The sequence below is a fragment of the Gallinula chloropus genome (assembly GCF_964237585.1).
Source record: "Gallinula chloropus genome assembly, chromosome: 1".
Lineage (NCBI taxonomy): Eukaryota > Metazoa > Chordata > Aves > Gruiformes > Rallidae > Gallinula > Gallinula chloropus.
In genome coordinates, this window is record NC_140085.1 from 13,521,246 (window position 1) to 13,543,447 (window position 22,202).

The following is a 22,202-nucleotide window of genomic DNA, read 5'->3' on the forward strand; positions in this document are numbered from 1 at the left end:
TGTAACCAATGAATGCTAGGGAACAAGAAGATATACTTAGCATCTTTCAGCAATGAAATTCAATGTTTCCTCTGGAGAAGCAAGCAGTATTTTCCTTTTTGAAGGCCATCACCAAACATTTAACAACCTCATTCTAAGCACTGTCAGTCTACACTTCCTGACTCTTCCATTGTTAAATGGGGCATGCATGAAAGGCTTCTTTTAATTTTAAGCCATAAATTAAGTGCCTCAAAACTGTCTCTTGTTTAAACCACATTTAGAACTATATGGTCAACAAATCAAAAACCAATACATTACTCTTTAATGAATGCTAGTGCCGAATGATATAAACCCTCAAGCAATAATCTGCAGCAATGGTGTTAACGTCTCACAGGCACACTGATTTACTCAGTCAGCTGTCTCCGATATCAGGAGATGCTAAACACTATTAAACACTGCATAAAGCTTGATAGTTTATTTCCTTTGATAAAGACATCTGAATTTTATTGCTTCAACTGAAATGTCTATTTTTGCCTTTGAAGCAATGTTTTGAAGAACATTTTTAGAAAGCTTGATTTCTAAGCACTGTTCTCTGCTTAGGAACATTCCTGGAAAAACTGTGTTTTTGTTAAAACTTTTCCTGCCACTCAGTTCCCAGTTAAGCTAACAGATGTCTGAGACAAGCTGCAAAGCAACACTCCCACGTGTTAATAGGCTTTGAGTTTCATCAAAAGGATAGGCCCAAAACGGAAGGGAACTTAAAGGCGCCGTCAGTCTGAGAGGAGAAGCTGGACCATCTGCCTCTTCTTGCTGTGCTACACAGGTAACCTCTCCACAGGGCGGGAGGACAACTGTGAAACACAGTATCTTAAATCTTTGTTACAAACATCTGAGGTTCCCACACCAGCAACTTGACCATGTAAAAGATAACCCCATCAGCAACAAAAACACAACTAGCTTCACTGCACAACCTGTAACCCCTAAACCCCAGACGTAGTTCCACAAAACCAGCTAAGCTTCTCCCCCGCCTCGGCTTCTTCATACAAACAACCCTGAGGATCTAATCAAACGCAACATGTAGGTAGGAAATCTAGAAGATACCCTCAAAGCAGCAGGAGTTTGCCTGCCCTGTGTCTGTGGAACCCATCCACTAGATGTCAGTGTCCTCTTGGGCAGAGGAACACCTTGGGTCCAGGCAAAAAGGCAGATGACAGCCCTTGGTTATCAGGTCAACCGTAAAGGAAGAAAATCATTGCTGGGCATCACCTGGGCCACAACAGAAGCAGCCAGCAATATTAACATCCGTGGATATCAGACACAGAACATATCATCCTAGACACAAAGTTTCGCCAGTACGGTGAAAGGCTAAAGACCAAGAGCTGTTTCACACATTGCTGATTAAAAGTACAGCACATCGGTCAGTAGATATGGAGGCACACTGAAAATAGGTGATAAAAAGGCTGCAAGATACAGGTATTTGTTTCCTATTTCCTAAAATATCCCAAAACACAAAAACAACACATTGGAGAGAAAAAAAAATAGTAGGGAGAAAAATGGGCTCTACCTCCACCAAAATTCAATCAGGCCTGAAGAGGCTTAGACTCTGAAGCAATAAATGGTTATAGCACTGTGTGAAATCCTCTGATAGGAATGAAAACGCCACACCCTAAATAAAGGACGGAGTAGAAGTCAAAGTTCAAGCAAACGAAGTGCTTGTTGCAGGAAGAAACAGGGAGGTGTTTCTATTCACCCACGCAAAAGCTAGGTATTAAAACAAACAACATGCTTAAAGTAGAGAGTACTTCAGCTGGAGGGACCTAAAATGATCATCTTGACCAAATCGGGGGTCTACATTTGAGTAGAAAAGGAGAATGCCAACATAAAAGGAATCTTAAACTCAAAGGCAGGACCACACAATGAGAAACTAATGCCACCCTACAAATTATAGAGGGCTAATGGGTAATGCATGCCAGAGAGGCCACAGCAGCATACATTACAAAAGCAGACAGAAAAACAAGAGGAAGATAAGGAAAAAAAAATCCAGCTAAGTTTTCATAATATATTTTAATGCACCCAGGATTGTCTAGACCTATACTATCAAGGAAACAATCACAATAGTGGTAGCACACAGAAGAAAACTGGTGGTTCTTGTGGAGAGGATTGAGAAGGTCATGAAGCTGAAAAATACCAAACCAAGAATTTCAGACTGGGTATAACGTACGGATTTCTTTCTTTTTAAAGATGTACTTGCCAAAGAAATCTCTCACTCAATCCCCCAGAAAGAAAAACATCTTGAAACAGATTTGAGCAAGTACAGGACCTGTCTAAAGACACAACTCCAGAAAAACCACTTACACTTACAGCATACTTATATTTTATATCCTTGCCAGACAGGAAAAGGCTAAAAAAGAATTCACCACAACTTTTTCCTTTAGAAATAGGAACTTCAGAAAAAAAAAATAATCAGGAAGTTGAGTTGCAAGCAGCAGAAGGCCTGTTTAAACATGCCAGGTGGCAATACCTGCTGCTATCCTGACTGGCAGTACAGCAGTGCTGAGCCCCAGGGTCCTGTGACCTTCAACCTGCTGCTACAGAGTCTGGGAGCTTCTGCTCAGAATCCGCCATTGAGAGGAACTGGGAGGATGGCACTCTCATTTCCTTATGGTCTCTCTCCTTGGACCAGTCAGAATGAAGTCTTGGAATAGGCATTACATTTGCTTTGACACATTACAGCACTTTTTTAATACTTTGAGGAAACTATAAATTATCATATCATACTACAAGTTACCTACTCACCTTCCTTCCTTGTTAAGAATATACCTCTATATACAGCAGATTCTTTTTTATCCTTTCCAGGCAGCACAATACAATCCCATTCATGTTACTGCTTTGTCCCAAACACCACAATTGCTGTTATAATTACTTTAACTGTTCACTGGTTTATAGTCAAGTTAAGAGATTGTCTGTCTTCTACCCAGCTTGTATTTGCCTCTGGCAAGTCTCAGACAGTCTTGTCCTTTTGCTCTTATACTGTAAATCCAAAGAAATCTCAAGAAAACAGCCTTCATCACAGAAATAATCTAAAGGTTTGTTTTTTTTTTTTCCCCCATATGCACATATGCCCTACAAGAATACCATACTTCTAGGTCCATCTCTTCTGGTCCATCTCTTTCCAAACCAATTGTTTTGGTTTGGAACAAAACCAAGGGGTACTTTAATGGCAACAAAGGCAATCAGGGGAGCATGCTGGCCAAATTCCAACTTTGACAACATTTTCTGTAGGTCTTATTTACACCATATCTTCATCTACCATGCTGACATTATTGGTTGGCTGGAGACTGGTGTACTCAGCAGTGACAACTGATCTGTAGATTCATCTAATTGTGTTTCTCCCAAGTTACAAGTATATTTATTGTACCACGTGTGGAAAATTTGAATTTTAACACCACTAAAAAAAGTAGAACTGATAATGATGCTTTTAACATTTTGAGACCCTTTCCAGGCAGCATAAGACAATCTCATTCATAGCCCCAAACACCACAATTGAAATTATTAACATTCAACTAATTTACTGTGTTCAAGTAACAGGCCTATCACCTCTGCATATAAATAGCCTTTACAAAGCAACTCTGGTTTAACGACTATTAATGATGCACCTAAATATTTAGATACCATACAACCCCTGTAACTTACTCATCTACTCCCTTCCATCATACATCACGAATCTAAGAAATGGAATAGAGCAAAGAACAGGTTTGGATGCTCTACAAGATTATATAATACAGATAGAGGGGTTTCCTACTTTCATGGCTTTGGGGGTTTTAAGTTTGAGATGAGCTGTGCTTCTTCATCTAAGCAAGACTATTCAACTTCTGGTACAATGAACTATCACCAGGACACAGTTTTATTCCCACCCCTGCAGACAAAGGTTAGCCAAAGTGTTTTTACCATACTGGAGGCAATAGTTAAATGACAACAGCTATTAAAATGTATTGAGACTGTAGACATCAATTACTTAACCACGGCACCAAGTTTAACAGTTTACCACCTCTTAGCCTTTTATTCGAATTCTATTTCCTTTAACCTTATTTTCTAAGCCACTAATCTCCTTTATTGCTATTTTTCCCTCATATTAAAGCAAACTGTGTTTATAGTAACTTGCTACAGCCCACGCTTGCCTATCTAGGAACAGGAAAGTTGCTCAATGCAAAATGAAGAATTCCTCTTTTCTCTGTTTAGACACATTTAAAAAAAAAAACCTGAAAAAATACTAGAGTTGTGGTCAAATTCACATTCTAATTCTGGAAAACAGGAAGCCATTTCAGCAAAGCCACAGAATTAACAAGGTGACTTGGTGAGACATCGGTTGCAACTGTGGGACACATCAGAAGAGAGGCAGCAGGTGGATTAGCATCACAAAGCCACTGCCTGCAGAGTCAGGCCTCATCTGACTGTAAAATACCGGTGGCAGTTCCTGGCACTAGCAGAACTTCTTCCACAATTTTACTGTCTCTTTCAACTCAGTGTATTGCTCAACGTATATTACTCACAGTGAACAGCAGGCTGCTACCGTGCACACGAATGAGCTACAAATACCCTCCTGTTTTAGTTCACTAAAATGCAGTGTAATCTCCACGGAGAAACTCCTGTTTTTTAATAGCTTCCTCCTAACTTTTACTCCTCACTGTTTCCTTCTTGATCAAAATGGTTTTTTACCTCCCTCAAGAATAATTACTTTTTATAGCATTTTACTAAATATTGATCTCAAGCTCTAAAACTGGAGAACCAACACTTAATTACACTTTTAGATAATGGAAACACAAGTTTGTGAAACCACTAACCAAGACTCCTCAGAATGACAAAATAAGCAGGTGAAACATAGCAAGTGAGAAAAGTTGCATTAGCAAAGTTACTTCCTCAGATCTATTGAAGCCATGAAATCTGAAATTTTGCAACGTAAGATAGGAAATACTAAAAGCAAGGAAAGTGTGTTTTGTACAAGGGTGGGGGGGAAGGACAATTGAGAAAGTGAAGCTCCTTAGCATGGAACAACTTAAAAGGAACAGGTTGTACTCCTGCTGACAGCCATGAAAAGTACATGACTTTCTTGGAAAGAGATAAGCCTTTACTCAAGGGAAAAAAACTATCAAACCTTCTAAATTCCTACAGATGTGGAAGATGGCCTATTGCAATATTTCTAGTTAGGGAATAGGTTGGATATTGCAGGCAGTTTGGATTGGGGAAAAATAACAACCCTTCCAAAATATCAGAACTCCTCACACTTACTAAAATGAGAACTATTTAAACATACAATTTTAAGTAGGACACAAACCAAGTTTCTCAGTCTTATTTTCCCATAGTGGAAATAGCAGCATTCCAAACAAAACCAGTAATTATAAAAGAGACCTCAATTTATTTTCAACACCATCAGCTAAAAGTTTAACCTCAGCCCCAAAGTCTTCTGCACTTTGACTTTAAGGAACATTAGCATTTTTCTACATCGATCCCCTCTTTAATCCATGCATTGTGCCCTACCTTAAAGGCTACCTTCTCACTCACAGTTGCTAGCATCGAGCATCAGTATTCCACTGGGTAACCACAACAGCTATTAATGTTAATGAGCCCAGACAGGAATACACGTTTGTTCTACAGAGACAGTAGCTGTATGACAAGTAATAGGATGAGACATACAGCATTGCTAAGTCCTGGCTTTAAAATGCAAAATATGGAAATACATACTCCACAGCCAAAATGAATCCATTCACAGGAGCAATGATGTATCACAATGACTTACCAGGATGCAACTGCTTCTTACAGACACATCATGGTGAACAGTACATTATGTGAGAATGCTCAAGTACACACGGCTAACCAGAAGATTGCATCATGACCCTGTGCAAGCTGCATTGCTATTCTCCGTGAGTATCAACTGCATCTCTGGTAGCTGGCAGGACTCACCACTTATTTCAAGATACTCAAATTAGGCTTTGATCTCCAGGAATCTCTGTGATAACCAAGTTTAGACAATAGTTCAACACTACAGTTCCTTTTTTGAGGAGAAGAATACATAAGCAATATTACCTGCTCCAATACAAACCCTGGAACATAAATGGTGAAGTGAACAAACCATAACATGAAAATTCAGCCTTCATGATGATTTTTACAAAGACAATTTCCAAAGAGGATAAAAAGTACCCAATTTGCAGACTTGCAGAGAAATCAGCCTCTTACATTTAAAAGCTTTGGAGAAATCCAATCTTTGCATGTCTTCAGTTGCTTTTAACTAATCTTGTTAAGATGCACTGTCCTGCTTCCCAGGCCTCTTGTCCTATTGTCCAGAGCTAACACACTGCTTTGATTTTACTTGTTAAAAAATGTTGCTTATCAGAGCTAGATAACATTTGCAAATTTAACTTTCTCTTTAAAAGGATAATAAAGGGAATAAAATGTGTGGGTGCCTAAGCTATCCTGTTCTGAATTTAAAACCAGACGCAGACAACCAGTTCTACTTTGCTGTCAGAAAAATAAATAAATCAACCCATATACCTTCTCTCCTGTTATGACCCAACAATTGATTAATTAATCAATGCTTGCAGAGCTTAAAAGGGTACCAAACAACACCAAAGACAATCAGCTGCCTTCAGCTCATTGAATCCATAACTAATGCTTGCTCTGAAGAACTTCTAGTCTAAAAGCAAGGCAAAGACCAAGCTGCATAAAGATATTTAACTTATTCACATGATTTTCCACTCATCATACAATAGTATCTGTCTTCCAAAATCAGTAACAACTGATGGTTTAAAATAAAGTATCAGGAAGTCATTCTAGTAGTACCAGAATCATGTTACACAAACAGGAGTAAAGGGGAAAGAGAAAAGAAAAAACACAAAAAGCACAGAAAGACAGACAGAAGCAAAATTAAAATAAGATACCCAAGATAAAACTTATGTGTTGAATCAAAAAATACATCTTGCAGTTTGCATAAGATATGACAGAAGTACTATGCTGAGTGGAAAAGCTACACACTCTGCAGTGATGATTCACCTACTAGCTGACATAAAAGCAGAATCCCTAAAGGGTATCTTGTTTATATGGTGTCCAGAAGCTAGATCCAACAAGCTACATACAAATCAGAAGACAGCAGTACGAATGCAAAAGAAAGCCTAGATGAGCAAGCATTTCTTCTACCTTCTGCAAAAACCCTTCCTTGCATAAACAAAGTCCCCCAAGCTCCTCTGGAAGTTCTCTCAATCCCATTTTATAAATTAAAAGGTCTTATATGCTTAACTTTCCACTCAATAGAACAACCATATACACATTAAGTTGACCCACCACAGGAAGTGCACAAGCTTTGGATCTCTATCCAAACAAATCTACAGTTCAAGCATATAAAATTGGTAAGCTACATTCCTACCAATAGAACATTTCACATTCTCACTTGTTGCCAGTCAATGCTAAATTCCAATATGACACTAGGCAGAATCTGTTAACAGGGAAATGAAAGAAAAAAAAAAAAACCCTACAAATCTTTTAAGAAATATTGTCTGCTGTATTACCACTTGTCTTGGAATAGTTTTCTGAAACACATGAAACCTACACAACAGCATGTGTTTCAGAAAACTCCCAACTTCAGGACCAAATCCCATAAAATCTATTCTTGCATTTCAGTGCCGTGTCCTTTAGAATGAACTCATTTTCACACTTATTTACTAGAGCAAATCCCAGTGACTCCCTGACATGCCATGCAAGTTCCTTTACCTGACTAAAATAAGAGTTTAGTTCAAAGATACTGTGTCTCTAGAAATAAATCTGTTCACTACTTCATTATAACCCTTCACTGAACTCCCGTTTTTATTCATTGCTACTTTTCAACACAACTTGGCCTGATGTACACTTAATATGTCTGGAAGTTATCGTCATCCATGAGAGCTAAAAATATCATCACAGATTTTTATAGACATGGGTTTTTGTATGCACATACTTTCTTCACTAGATGATCATACTGCCTTACTTTACTAGACACAGAATATTTTTTCTATGAATACAGGAAGGGAAGCCTATTATGTAGGCTATAAGATTGTACAAACAGGATGCTGGCTTCATTTTCACACAATCACAAATTTAAACTGTGCTAATGCTTTTCAAAACACCGTGCCAGAAAGATACATTGCTATAGCTTTGCACCAAATATGCTATAATGTTTAATAACATATAAATTACAAAACGTAAGCTCTCATTCGGGCTATTCAGTATTAGAATTAGTTATGGGATTAGCCAGCATTTTAGAAATAAATATTATTTCCCCTTCGGAAATCACAGTTTATAGCAACAACTCATTGACTCGTCAGTATTCTCAGTCTGTTGATTTAAAATATTTATTAAAAGGCTACAGATTTCTGTTATTTCTAAGAAATACAAGTAGGGTTCTTTCTGGCAGTTTCATTTACTCCAGGTATAAACTGGAGTACAAAAATTGGAAGTTGACATCCTAAACAGCTTGCAGGGTGCATTTTCACTGTAACAAATTAGAAAGAAATGAAAGCCCAAATTTAATCATCTTAATCAAAATACTGATTGCCAGAAAACATCTGGCACCAGTTGAAGCAGCAATTGGAGCAATGTTACTACAGAGTGTCAGGACAATTCCCACAGGAGTTCTATGGAACAAGCTTTAGAAAAGTTCACATTTTGAGCATAAATTTAGAATATAAAAGGTTGTGGTTGATTTGTGAGCAACTCTGTGGCTTCAATATTGAGCTTAATGACAACTTACTTCAGAAAATTCAGTTTGAAAAATAGCCTTGTGTCCAAAGCTCTAAGCACAGCTCCCATGTAGCAGTTTTACAGCAAAGAGCTGTTAAAGGAAACAAAGTTAGTTGCATTTCTCCCTTCTAGGCCTGTACTTCATGAAGTAGAGATAACAGAAAAATAAATTATCTATAAAGCAACACATTTCTTTCCTCCAATTCCAGAAAGTGCCTGAAGTACTTCTGAAGATCCTTCCACCTGTCATTCATCCATTTTTCTCCATTAGCATTTGTGTAGAGTTCTCTGTATGTCCATTAACATTTGCACACAGTTACCTTTATGCAACCTCACAGGAAATCAGATAAAATTAGCTTTATATTTTAATTCGGACATAATAAAAATCAACACAGCTTTGTGTAGCCACCTATACTACCAAAAATTGAGGTCTGAGCTCTAAGTATTTTACAGCTGCTTCCATCTGGGAAGAGTCACAATATCTAAGAGATTATTTCCTTCCTTTAACATCGCTTGTGCAATAGGGGTGCTGCCGTGGTGGCAATTTCAACTTAATTCATTTCTGCAGGAATTTTCAGGTTTTGGAAGTACTTAAGCTAACCTACATAACAGCCTTCCCTCCAGAATACTGTTTCATTTTCCAGCTTTATTTTGAGCTAATTGATTCCCTTGAGTACTCCTACTGGACATCTGTATTCCTTTCAATTAACAATTACCTATTTGCTAAAATTATCAGAACATACGTAAGGGCGTAAGTAAGAATGAAAGCATAGTTTCCAGTTGCAATCCTGCTTCCTATGCAGGAAGGCAAATATTCAAGTTGAAAATAAAAGAATGATGAGTTATTTTCTACACATGGAAAAACAGTAAAAAGGAAAGCTATGCGCTGCAATGCAGGACATAATACATTCACCACTGAGACAACTCCATGATCAATTTTATTCACAGAGCAGCTCGTCATCAACTTATAAACCCAACCTATCTGCAGTCTAAATGCAGTGCACTATTCATATGACTTGTTTTAATTTCTTTGTTCGGCTTTTCATGTTAATTAATTCTCAGTTTTGTGGAGTAAGACCACGCAAATACTGGATAACTAATCCAATAAGAAAACCTGAGTAGGAAGCACCATATCTGCTACCAGAACAAGTGCCTTGAAACAAAAAAAAAAAAGAAGACACTGCTCCCCCACAGGGTTATGTGTTAGAGAGTCAAACACAGCCAAACAAGAAGCAAAACATTTAGGGCAGGGTGGAACACTACTCAGGCTGCTTAAGAGCTGTGCAGTTTCCCCAGCAATCAGTCATTTCAACATGATGCGGAATCTACACTGACAATTGAATGACTACAGACAGGTATCCCATATAGCATCATTTCAATGAGGATCCCAGTTCTTCAAATGACAGCTGTCCAAGAACTATCAGATGCCATACTAACATAAATGAAATGCAACATCCACTAAAACAATAATAATCAAGATACAGAAAACAATATGATAATTCTGGACCAACAGCCTCCAAAACTCAAATGTGGCAAGCAGCTGGGAATCATACATACTGGTCTCTGAAGTCCAGTCAAACCTGCACAAACTAGAACCTTGTTTAAACAGCTGCACACATCCAGCTCAGCACAAGAAATAAATTTCTCATCCCTGATATTCTCCTTGTATCAGATAGGAAAGACAGCAACAATAGCAGGGTGCTAACTGCCCAACAGCAAACACAGAAAGACAGTGCCACTCATGGATCACTCCCTTTTCAGTCTACTATTGATTGTCCTTTATTAGCTGTCCAGAGGCAAGTCCGTGTACCCACTGTAACCAGGCTGCACAGCTGAAAGTTGGTCATCTACCTCTCCAGAAGCAAAAAAAACGCTTTCAGTCTGAGTCACATAGATGTTCCAGTGATCATAAAGAGTGCAAAGTATCTGTGTGTTTTCAGAAGAAAAACAAAAAGCAGATGTCATCCACATGAGGCATTAAGAATGACAAGACAGCAAGACAGACAAATGCAGCAAGACGCAAAGTTGTTCAAGAGAACACCACTGTACTTTGACCTTAGAAAAATAAACCAAATGAGAAATACTACATAGGAAGGAAGTTAATGTAAAAAAAGTTCCTTTAAAATTGACAAGTTCAGTATTACAACTAAATTAAAGAGATTTAAGTAATGCATATGTTCTTCAAGCCAATATGGTTTTAATTTAGACTGATGCTTTCTAACCCATTTGGTGCCTTTAGACACCAAAACTCACAGCTAATATCATACACTTAAAACCAATATATTTCAATAATGTTTAAGAATCAAGGCCTGCTCTCTAACATATTAAAAAAAAAAAGGTATAGCTCTTCCTGCAAAGAGAAAGCTAATTTATATGAATAAACTCAGGAACACTTAACAGCTCTGTTCAGAGTTCTTCAAATAATAGCAGATTAGAAATCATCAAGCCAACTGTTCCATACAGTGGTTACAACTTTCTGTCTACTAATGTTGTTGCCCTTGGCACATCAGAATGCTAGGCAATTCAATTCTTTTTATGGACCAATGTAGCTCAGAAGTAAAATAAATTTTAAAAATTAACTGTCAGAGACATCATGGCAGGATTTCCTTCAAAATTAGCAATGCTTCCTTCTACAAAGCTAAATGAAGGAAACATCTATCTTTATTTGCCTTTTTTTTTTTTCAATGACACATCTAGCCCAGGAGGAAACATCATTCATAGTTTCAGTCCTCTTACTTGAGTGAGGGGAAAACACCTAGCTATTGTAACTGGCTACATCAGCTTGTTATTTTTTACAGCTGATAATTCAATTCTTCTAGGCTTTTCTTTCAAAAGACATTTCCATTAGAGCAATATTGCCTTTAAGTCTTTCCACAAATTGATTACCACCAATAAAATTACCTTTTAAAGATATTAAAAGTACCAATTTGTAGGAAGATAGATAAGGAAAAATTAGGTCAACCAAACTAGGTGATCCATTTATACCTCTATCTATGTGATACCTTTTGGGAAACTTATTTCTCTACATCTTTTTAGCTGTGTAAGATTTTTTTCATTGTAAATCCAATGGCAAAAGGGTAGCAAGAGTAAGACCTTCAGTCACAAGCTGTAACTTTCCCATGCAAGCTTTGCAGTGACTGAAACATCCTGACATCAGTAATGAAAGATACTTCAAACAATGGTTCCCAACACAGAACAATGGTCCTGATCTTTACTACTCTCGTCTTACCTTGCTGTTGCACTCTCAGCTTCCTTAATAAAGCTGCTAGGTTTGTTCTTCTACTGTCTCACTGGTATTGGGTCTGAACACAATTTTGTTTTTGAGGGATGCAGAGGGACTCAAAGCAGTACTCTTAACAATACAGCTGCTCTCCGGGGCTCACAGTTCTGGATGAAAAGCTCAACAGCTATACTAGAGTGCTCTCCTTTCATAAACACATTCAGACTGTTCAAATTTGAATAATTCATAAGGGTTTTTTTTATATTGGCAGTATTTTTTACCTCATGAAGCAGGAACACAAAGAGCTTAATCTCTTTGCAACATTGACATGCTCATTAACAAGACATATCCCTGTTTCATTTGGGGCAAACACATACACCCGACTTAGCTGAACCTCCACTGGCATAACCATAACAGCTGTAGAGTACAACAGCCCCAGGAAAACTCCAGGATGCAAATACCAGGATGCAAAGATCACACCTCCTAACGGTACAAAGAGCGTCTGCTCTACCCAATTAACTTATGCTTCACTCAGTCCTGTATCTGACCTTTAACACTGATGCCTCTCCCTAAATGAAAACCATTATATATGTATCTGCATGTACACAGATCTACAGAACTACAGATTAAGATCTAGGGTTTATGATCCATGGCCACATAAGACATATCTATACTTAGGTATTTAAGTATTGTCATGGATGGAGTCATCCACTTTGCTCGCAAGAGAGTGATATGTTTATCGATACACAATAGCATTTAACAAAGCTTGATAGTACATATGACAGTGCCTTAACAAGAGTCAGTGGCAAAGTCCATCTGATTTTTTTTCTGCATAGAGGACAGGGACAGACAAAACCATCAGGGAGACCCTCCCGCTGAGGTTCAGAAAGGACCCTCTTGCTTTCTAAGCTTCTTCCCAGAGAGGAGTCTAGATGCAGCTGGATCCAGTCTTAGACCCTGGCTCAACCAACAGTTTATGTCTAAAGTTATGTATGTGCAATCAATCCCTTATATAACTCAGATAAGACTTCAAAGTTTAGCATGATAGTAGTCACTTACCAAGAATCTGTTGCGGCAAGGAGTCTCTTAACCTCAAGAGGTAACCTTGAGAGGCATCCTTACTCAAGAGGGGATCCTGGCCTGCAGCCTGCTACCACATAGGAGAAAGAGTTCAATGGGTCTGGGCAGTCCACTATTTAAAGAGTAAGACAGCTGACTTATGGTCATATTTGCACCCCACCAAGACATGTGAGTCACTGCTCTAGGCAGCTCTTGGCTACCGCATTGCCATCCATCCCCCAAAGTCATCCAACACTAGCAGGATGCTGCCATCACAACCCCCACCTGTGGCTACAGCTTAGGGGTGGGGAGGGGAAGGGAGCACACGGTCACAGGTACAGAGCTATTATATATGTACCTATCTGTATAGATGTGCAGCTATATACAGAAAAAGGCACTGTAGGATTGAGAGCAGAATAAAAGCACAGTATTATTTGACATACTTAAGTTATTTGAAGTGCGTGTACTATGCCATGAGGGGTGAGGTCAGATTCCCATTTGCTCTTCCTGAACAATTCTGTAATACTCAGCAAAACCAGTACACTACCCTCTACACCCCGTAAGAACAGCAGATTTGCACGCTGCTTTAGAGACTGAGCAAACAGAACTTACTACCATGCAAGCTATTTAACATGACCCAGAGCATTGCCTAACTTACTTATTTTAGTTTCATTTGCCCAAAAGACTGACAGGGCTTGCAAGTTCTTATACCTCAGGCTCACTAGAGCTGTTGTGTGTGTATTCAGCTTCCCCTGCAAAAATTCAGAACGGCATCTCTGAAACACCAGAAAAGCACTCATTTCCTCAGAGGAGAGAAAAAGTCCTGAATATTTCAACTGAATGCTTGTTCACAGAAAGTTGTGGGTTTGTATAGCTTTTAAAGGAGGGTATTTCACAAAATTTCAGAAGCCTCTAAAGTTCAGCCTTACTGAAATTACTATTTAGTCACAATGCTCCAACAAGACCTAGTCTATGTGAACAGAAGTTTATGAATGACCTGGATGACTATCACTGCTCACAACAATCTGTTGGTGTGTCTCCCCAATCAAATTAACAGTGTCTAGGTGAGGTAATGGAAATAAAACTTCAGAAGTAGATTAACACTCAAATTAAAGCATAATATGGAAAATAATAGTAACAGACCAATTTTTCACTTTGAAATTACAAAAAGGCTCTAAACATCTAAAGTAACAGTTACCTATGTTGTATTAATACATCTATAAGCACAGAGCTTCTTACAACTGGATCAGCTGTCCAGTATACAGGTAATTTTCTCCAAGCCAATCATTTTTTCTATCACATTTAAGGGAAGTAAAGCACTCGGAACTGCTGTTCATTCAAAACCCCCAATTTAAAAGAATGTCATGCAAACCTGTATTTACACACTTTACTTGTACAGTTTCAAGAAACAGCTTATTGTCTTCCACTGAAGTGCTTTTCCTAGTTTAGCCTCAACAGGTCAAAATTATTTCTCTTGAAAAGACATTGCATTTTAGAACATATATGATCAAGTTAAGAGTTCATGTTCCAAACTGTGTGCTACAAGCGTGAAACTCATGAAGCAAATACTAGAAAAGAATTTCAAGAAAAGTCTAAATGTTTTTAGACTAAATAATAATGCAGAGTTATAATACTCTTATCATTCTTCACTAAATTCCCAGATTATCTGTTTGCCCTATGAATTAAAAAAATGTCTTCACAAATACTGAAGAGGTGCATTAATGGCATTTAAATTGGAAAGGTTTACACAAAACACATATTAATACACAGAAAAGGTTTTAACCAGGGTGTTTCCCAAGTGCTAAAACATTGGTTAAATACAGTACTGGTAAGTATCTTTAATGCTATTTCAGGACATACAGGAATTAGAACAAATGCAATGTCACAATTGCCATTAGTACATGGACTTTCATTACAACTTCGTAGTTTTGATCAGAGATTTAGAATAGTCCAGGGTGCTAACACATCTCAGGCATTTTAGAAAAGATGTGCTTTCCTGGAAAAAACAAACACACACACAAACAAAAAAAGCACCCAGGGAAGGCAAGTTTTATATCATCTGGTATAGCACTGCTTGTGATCATCTTCGCTTTTACCCTTAGAAGGCAAGCACATTCCTCCTCCACTTTTTTAAAACAGGATTTTACCAGAAAAATGAAGTAGATGTGCTTAAAATTTTAAAAAATAAATCCATCAAGATGTTTAAAGCACAGAAAAGACCCTTCTTTCTGCCTGGTTCAAACCAAGGACCCACTCAAATCCCCTTTCATACTTCACAAAACAGCACAGAGTTCTTTACTATCTCCAAAACTAGGCGTTTCAGCTCAGATGGATTGAACACCAAATATCCAGTTGTTGGAGTGCTCTCCAGTGAAACATGTAAAGAGATCAGAGACCATATGTAGGTACTTTGTAACCCCTTACAAAGTTGTTAACAATCAGTATTATTTCAACTAAGGATCTAAGAGAGGATCATTTTGACACCTCTACCTTCAAACAACAGATGGGGGTCCCCTATGCAATACCTGCTGCAAAACCCACAAACACTTTCAGCCATTCTGTGTTCCATGACAACAGATTAGCCAGAGACGTAACTTCAAACATTAAAGAAGATTGTCAGATACTGTTCGCCATTTGAAATACAACATCTGATTTTAAGGTAAAGCTTTACACCATTCATATTTCAGTTCTCCTATAACAATGACAATCTCCATCAGACAAGAGTATTAGAATGCTTTTCTAGAGGCTATAGCATCAGAAAACAAAAATGTGTTAGGTTGTAGATAAATGAAAAATTGGCAAAAAAAAAAGTGTATTGGGGTCTTTCTAAAATCCAGAAAAAACTGTTTCCTTTGCCTGCCAGCCCATGTTCCGATGTAAAACACATGTTCATTATAGAAAATCAGAACCTAGACCATGCTGGTTGTATTCACACAACATGAAATACCAAGAGGAAGCAATCTATACTTAGTTCCTTTTGTACAAACAGCAATGTCAGCAGAAAACAAGGAAAAAGCATGCTCTTGGATGTATTGTAACCATACTAGTAAAGCCCTAACCTACGCTATTTTAGGGAAAAGCCCACTTGCCCCTACATCCAGACACAGGCTTACTGGCAAAACACACAAATCCGTACTGTTTTCAGAGTAGCCACTTCATTTAAACCTAATTGTGCACAGCCACAGCACTGAACAGATCTACTTCAGGTCCTGCTTAATTTCTAGTGCAAGCTACTTAAAATTAAATACATCTGATTTACAGAAACAAACTTGCTATTGGCACCCAGATGACATACTTCATCTTGTAAGCTGGGGAGGGAGGGGAACGATCAACTTTCCACCTTCCAGGTAGAACATGTTTTCAGGTATGTCAACGGCATCATTAAGATAGCAGCCTTAGTCATCTACACTATGGACTTTCAGTACCAGCCAGCTAGAGCTAGACTGATCAGTCTACTGCACATAGCTAGCTTCTGCACCCTTACTGTCAGTGTTCCCTGACACCTATCAAGTACTTCTGGTTCATTCATTCCAGCCTATTACTCAACACATTCAAAGGCAAAAAAAAAGTGAAAATAAAAAATTGTTTTCAATTGCATTCACCCACTACTCCATTCCTATTTTAGATTCTGTCTTGACTTGGAAATGAAGCGATGAGTAACAACAATTCCTATTCCACACATTTGCCTCTACTTAGCAGCAAGACTGCATCCCGCACTTAAATGAGAAAACACAACTTCCTCCCTTCCCCCCGTGAAAAATTTCAACAGTCTTATGGAAAACTGACTAGTGAAGCTTTTTATCCCCTTCAACTCTCTTCTCCCTTTTCAATCATGGCTTACTTAAAAAAAAAAAAAGGCAAAAAACCCTCCAACAACAAAAACACCCCCATAGTAAAACAAATAACAAAAAAAATCCCAAACTAAATGCCCAAACACATTCATAGTGCGAATAAAAAAATAAACATCAGTAAATCAATAATTAGGATTCTTGTTGCCATGCTAATCTGTATCTGCTTTACTATACAAAGGTGAATATTGAGACTAATGTGAACATTAAGGTCAAAGATCAGCATCCTTGTTTTCTGATGGAAAAAAGTATGAAAGTTTGATATAGAAAGTGTTAAGAGAACAAAAGACATTTTGAACGCAGTTCTTTCCAGCACACTCAACACTGTTTCAGGTAATACATCTTTCTCCTGACAGTTAGTTCCTACAATCCCATTTTCCCCATTTTTAGCAGCATTCCCTTTCCTTGCTGCTCCATGAAAACAATGGGAAAGCTTCCTGACTATATGGCTGAAAGCTATACAAACACCACACTGTCAAACAGAGAAATTAAAACAAAAGGTCTTTTTCCATACAGAGGTACCACTACTTCAAAGAAACTACGACAAAATTATTTTACACCATTCGAGTAGGACAGTGCTAAAACATTAGACGATATGAAATGGCAGAAGTGGGTTAGGAGATCTAGTTCAAAGTATTAACATGAAGGCTATTAGAAAAACATCCCACAATCTCCACTAGTCTAGGGCACCCTTTCTGTAAAGTACATACATAAAGCTTACGTGAAAAAGACAGTCATCAGTACAAGATGTCAATTTGTGTTTAATAATAATTATATTACTAAAACAATCACCTAATGAAATTGTTCTGTCAAAGTATTCAACCTTTAATTTCTCATGTGAAGATGCTCTATTCAGCATGAAATGGATTTAGAAATGTCCTATCGCTCCAGCACTGCTGTTCATTTTACATATTTCCCTCTTCCTTTCCCACACGCTCAGCAGCATACTTTCAGTATTCGCAAAATCCTGCCCAAGGAGCGTGGCCGATTTCCCACGGGCTCCCACCCCACCCTGGATGAACTCGTTACTTCCCAAAGTCCACTCCACTTCCTCTTCCACCCCTGGACCTGCCAGAGCTCCCAACGCCCCTCTGTCTTGCGCAACATCCGCAGCCTCCTCCCCACAATTCAGACAATCCCTGATGCGACATTTACATTGAGGTTGGGGTTGTTTTTGTGTTGTTACCAGACCACTGGCATAGACTGACAGCTTAAAGGGCTAACAATGTGGGTTGAATCCCAAATAGCACCAGATAAGACGACAAGCTGCAAAGATCCACACATAGCCCATTCCTCTTCAGCTCTTCTGTGGGTCAAACTGTATTTTGATATTAAGTGTTCAAACAATATTGAAAAGTCCCAGCGACATCTACCCAATCGAAATTGTTCTTCGCCGTTCAGACCATCTATTCAAAAGATAAATCTCCTCAAACATTTTAACAGCCCAATTAAACAGCTAAAATAAACCAGGAAAGAGCTAATTCTCCAATAAATTCTTCCCCCAAGCACACACATTAACCAAAGGCTGACGGTGAACTGATCTGGAAGGAAGAAAGGATGAGGGATACAGGCAGAGCTGCGATGGGGGATGGGGAGCGAAGGGAGATGTTAGGGAAGGGAAGATGAATATTCCTCCAAGGACTATTCAATACATTTAACACATCTCCTCGGAAAGAAGAGAAATCTCCAATAGGCGGCTTCAGGGCCAGATAAAGGGGGGAAGGGGAGGAAGGCATGCCCGATTATCCCCAGATGACATTATACACGGCAGCCCCGCGAGAAAAGGGGCTGTAAGGGAGAGGAAGAGCAAACAGCCCTCCCCGAGCCTCCTCTGTCCCCTTTATCTGCTCAGGAAAGGAAGGGGGGGGGTGGTGGGGTGAGGGGGTGGGGGCAGGCTCCCGGCTAATTTTGCAACAGCCGATCACCTACCATCTCCTCAGCAGCAGAGAAGGGCAGGGGTCCGCGGTGACAAACCCTCCCAGGGGATGAGGGCAGGAAGAATGGTAAATTAAGGCGGCCACCTTCCTCCCTCCCCCCCCTCCCCCCCCCCCCCCGCACCGAGCTCAAGGAGTGGTGGGGGGTACTGGGGAGCCGGACGAGCTTCGGGGCTACACAATAGCAAGTCACTCACAGGGAAGCGGCGCTTCCCTCGACGCCCCTTTGCTCGCAGGGGAACGAGGAAGGAGCTGCGGGGGCAGCCCGGCACCTTGCCCCCCGCCCCGGGACAGACGGACGGACGGGCGGACACACACGCCCGCCCGGAGAGGCAAGAGCCCTGCCCGCCCGTCCTCCCTCCCCCCCCGTCGCGCCGCCGCCCCTCACCATGAAGTCGCTGGCGAAGTTGTCCTCCCCATTGTGGTCCGTGTCCTTCATGGCCTGAACTCGCTTAATGAATTTCCTCAGGATCTCCTCCTGGCTCATCCTGCCCCGCCGGCCGCCCTGCGGAGCGGGAGCCCCAGCCCCGGCCGCCCGCCCGCTCTCTGTCTCGAGCCCCCTCCGCCGCACAAGCCCGTCACCCGGCTGCCTTCCCTGCCTCACCTCGTCTCTCCCTGCCTCTCCCACCCCCCAGGCCTGCTCCGCGGCCTGCTGGCACGGCGCGGCTCCCCACCCCGCTCACGGCCGCTCAGCCGCCTGCTCCATCCTCCCCTCCCTCCGCCCGACCCTCCCTAGAAGCCGCCGACACAGGGACACGACAGTCCCCACCTCCCCCCCGCGCAGGCGCGGCTCCCGCTCTTCTGCCTTTTCCTAGGCCTGCCCCTCCTCGGGAATCGGCCCGACCCCTCTCAGTGCCTATTGGCCCCCCTGACACCCGCCTCGTCCTACTGGCCACTGCGCACGCTAATCACCGGCTTAGCCCAGCCTCCAGAGAGCCTTTTACTGCGCGTTTCACCTCGCCCTGCTCGGCTGGCCCCTCCCGGTTCCCACGGATGGGACCTTCCGAAGGCTGCGGAATGGAGTCTTGGAAGGGACCACTTGGAAGGCGGGGGAGGTGGGGAGGGGTGGGGAGAGGGAAAGGCCGAGAGGAGCGAAGTGCGGTTTCTTCTGGTTAGGGTACAATAGGGCGGTGTTGGGAGCCTACAGCTGCAGGGACGGGAGGCGGTGGCTGGCGCTGTGGCATGCCGGGACGTGTAGTCGCGCCAGCTCCCCGTCCCCCGCGCTCGACGGCCCGCAGCGGGGGCGGACTGCGGGGCTTGGGTCTGTCGCCTCCTCGCGAAGCGCTCCACTGAAACGCCTGGAGGAAAAGCGTTCCCTCCTCGGGTAGGGAGCACGAAGCCGTGGAAAGCGCCCGGAGGGCCCTTGCGGTGGCGGTGACCGAAGCGGGGCGAAGGGCTCCCCGCAGGGCCGGGCCGCGGGCGGCGCCGCTGTGGTAAACACCGGGCGGTGGGAAGATGGCGGGCCGGGCGGGCTGGGGCAGGTGACGGGCCGGCCGCGGACCCCCGTCAGTATACCCGTAATGTCCTCACGCCGAGACGAAAGGCAGAAGCGCTGCCCGCCGGCGTGGGGAAGGGGCTGTGGGTTGGTTTTCCGCAGCAGCAAGCGGCACTTCAGGGAGCCCGGTGCCGGGCTGGTTCTAGGAGCCTTGAGAGGAAGAGGGTCCGGCCACCCCTCAGTCCTGCAGCGGGGCTGCCCTCAGGCGTCTCGGGCCTTCCTAGGAAATGCTCTTACGTTGCTTTCTTACCTGCCGTTGAATGTTTGGCAGCGTCAAAATGCGACGGAGCCAGCGTGGAAAAGAGCTATTTCTGCCTTCCATCTATGTGAAAAAGTTAAACATAAAAACACCGTCATGTCTGGTTGTCCTGATTACCTTTATAACTTCTGCTTCAGCAAAGCACAGTAATTTCAGAGGTGTGTTTATTTATAGCCTTATGGTGTAATAAATATATTGAGTAAACTCTTTTAAAGTGTCATTTTATTGGTGAACTGCGCAGTTATGGAGTTCATCCAATAAAACTTTGTCTTGCAGACTAACGAGATGGGTCGGTGCTGAGAAGCGTTACCTGGTTGAGGCACTTGTACCAAGTCACCCATTTTCTGCTACTTGTTCCCACCCTCTGTAGTGTGTTGTGCTTGCAGTCACACCAGCACAACCGCTTGTCAGAAAACCAGCTCGGGGAACTGCTTCAGCTGCAATGTAACTCCAATAGAAAACCCCGTGGTTTTTTTCTTAACAGATGGTTCAATTACACTGGCTTTGCTACCAAAACAAGCCTACAGAGAAGCTTGGTCTTCCTGTGGTGATGTAAGATATTACTGTTTTAGATGACTGACAGAGATTGCTACCTTTACACCAGAATTAGCAAAATGTCATGTTGCCACCCTCTGCCCAATTTGATGCCCATCAACTCATTATCTTCCCAGTGAAGGCAGGATCTGAGCTACAGTGTAGGACCTTGAACTGTACTTGCTGATTTGTAGACACACATTTGTTTCCTTTTTCCTTCATCTGTTACAGAAGCAGTCATCTCTGGCAGAGGGGCAGTTTGGAAAACAGAGAGCATTAGCATTCTCACATCATTTGCTGCAGACTTCAGCCTCTTATAAATGGCTTATTTTTTTAGCAGTTTGTGATGCCTATCATACAGCAGATGTAAGGACACATCAAGGAACTGGGAAGGGGCATCAGTTCCCCTGTGCTGAGGTAGTAAGGCTTGAAAAACTCCCACAGCACATGAATATTGAAGTGTGAGCGTCCCACACAAGCACATCAGCTGTCAGAGCTGTCTCCTCTCCATGTTCTTCACACCAGCCTGTGTAAGTAACCAGTCAGCCCTGAAAGGCCCAAAGGCACCTGCTTTGCTTGGTTAAATTCCTATCCTTCTCCAAGTCTCCTCTTTCTCCATTACCAAGAAGGAGCATTAAAGAGTAACACAGAAGCAAAGTAGGTAGTTGGATTGTCAGATAACATAGAAAGGGCACAGGATCACCAAGTAGAGCTGTGACTTGGATTGTCATGTGATCTTTTCATGCCACCTTGCTTGATTTCCATCTGCTTCGGAAAGGTTGCTTAGTTTGCTCAGCAGTTGCCCTGGCAAACCTGCTCCCAGTGCCAGATGGCATGTAACTTCAGAAAAGTGATACTTGGGACTAGGCAACCAATCAATGGAGCGTTCAATGCAGTAGTTTTCTTCACTCTGCATGTTTATTCCTGTGATGGAGATACAGAGCACTTGATTAGGAAAGAAGAAATTATGATGATTTTTTGCATTTGAATCTCAGGTTACTGTCTCACATTGGAAGGACCTCAGTTATCAGTCTGGCCTGGTTCTATTGCTCTGTTGTAATGAACTGTTGTAGACTACCAAGTGTAACCTTTCATTTTGGCTAGCTGGTAA

The 22,202-nt window shown here is 41.4% G+C and overlaps 1 protein-coding gene across 1 annotated transcript in view; it reads right to left on the bottom strand.

Annotated features, from left to right (window-relative positions):
* PTPN12 (protein tyrosine phosphatase non-receptor type 12) overlaps positions 1 to 19,374 on the bottom strand; it is a 74,125-nt gene extending 54,751 nt beyond the window's left edge. The window contains exon 1 of the mRNA XM_084279124.1: positions 19,192 to 19,374. Coding sequence (XP_084135250.1) covers positions 19,192 to 19,290 — 99 coding nt within the window. The 5' untranslated portion in view covers positions 19,291 to 19,374. The remainder of the gene's footprint in view (positions 1 to 19,191) is intronic.
* Positions 19,375 to 22,202: the final 2,828 nt, after the last annotated feature.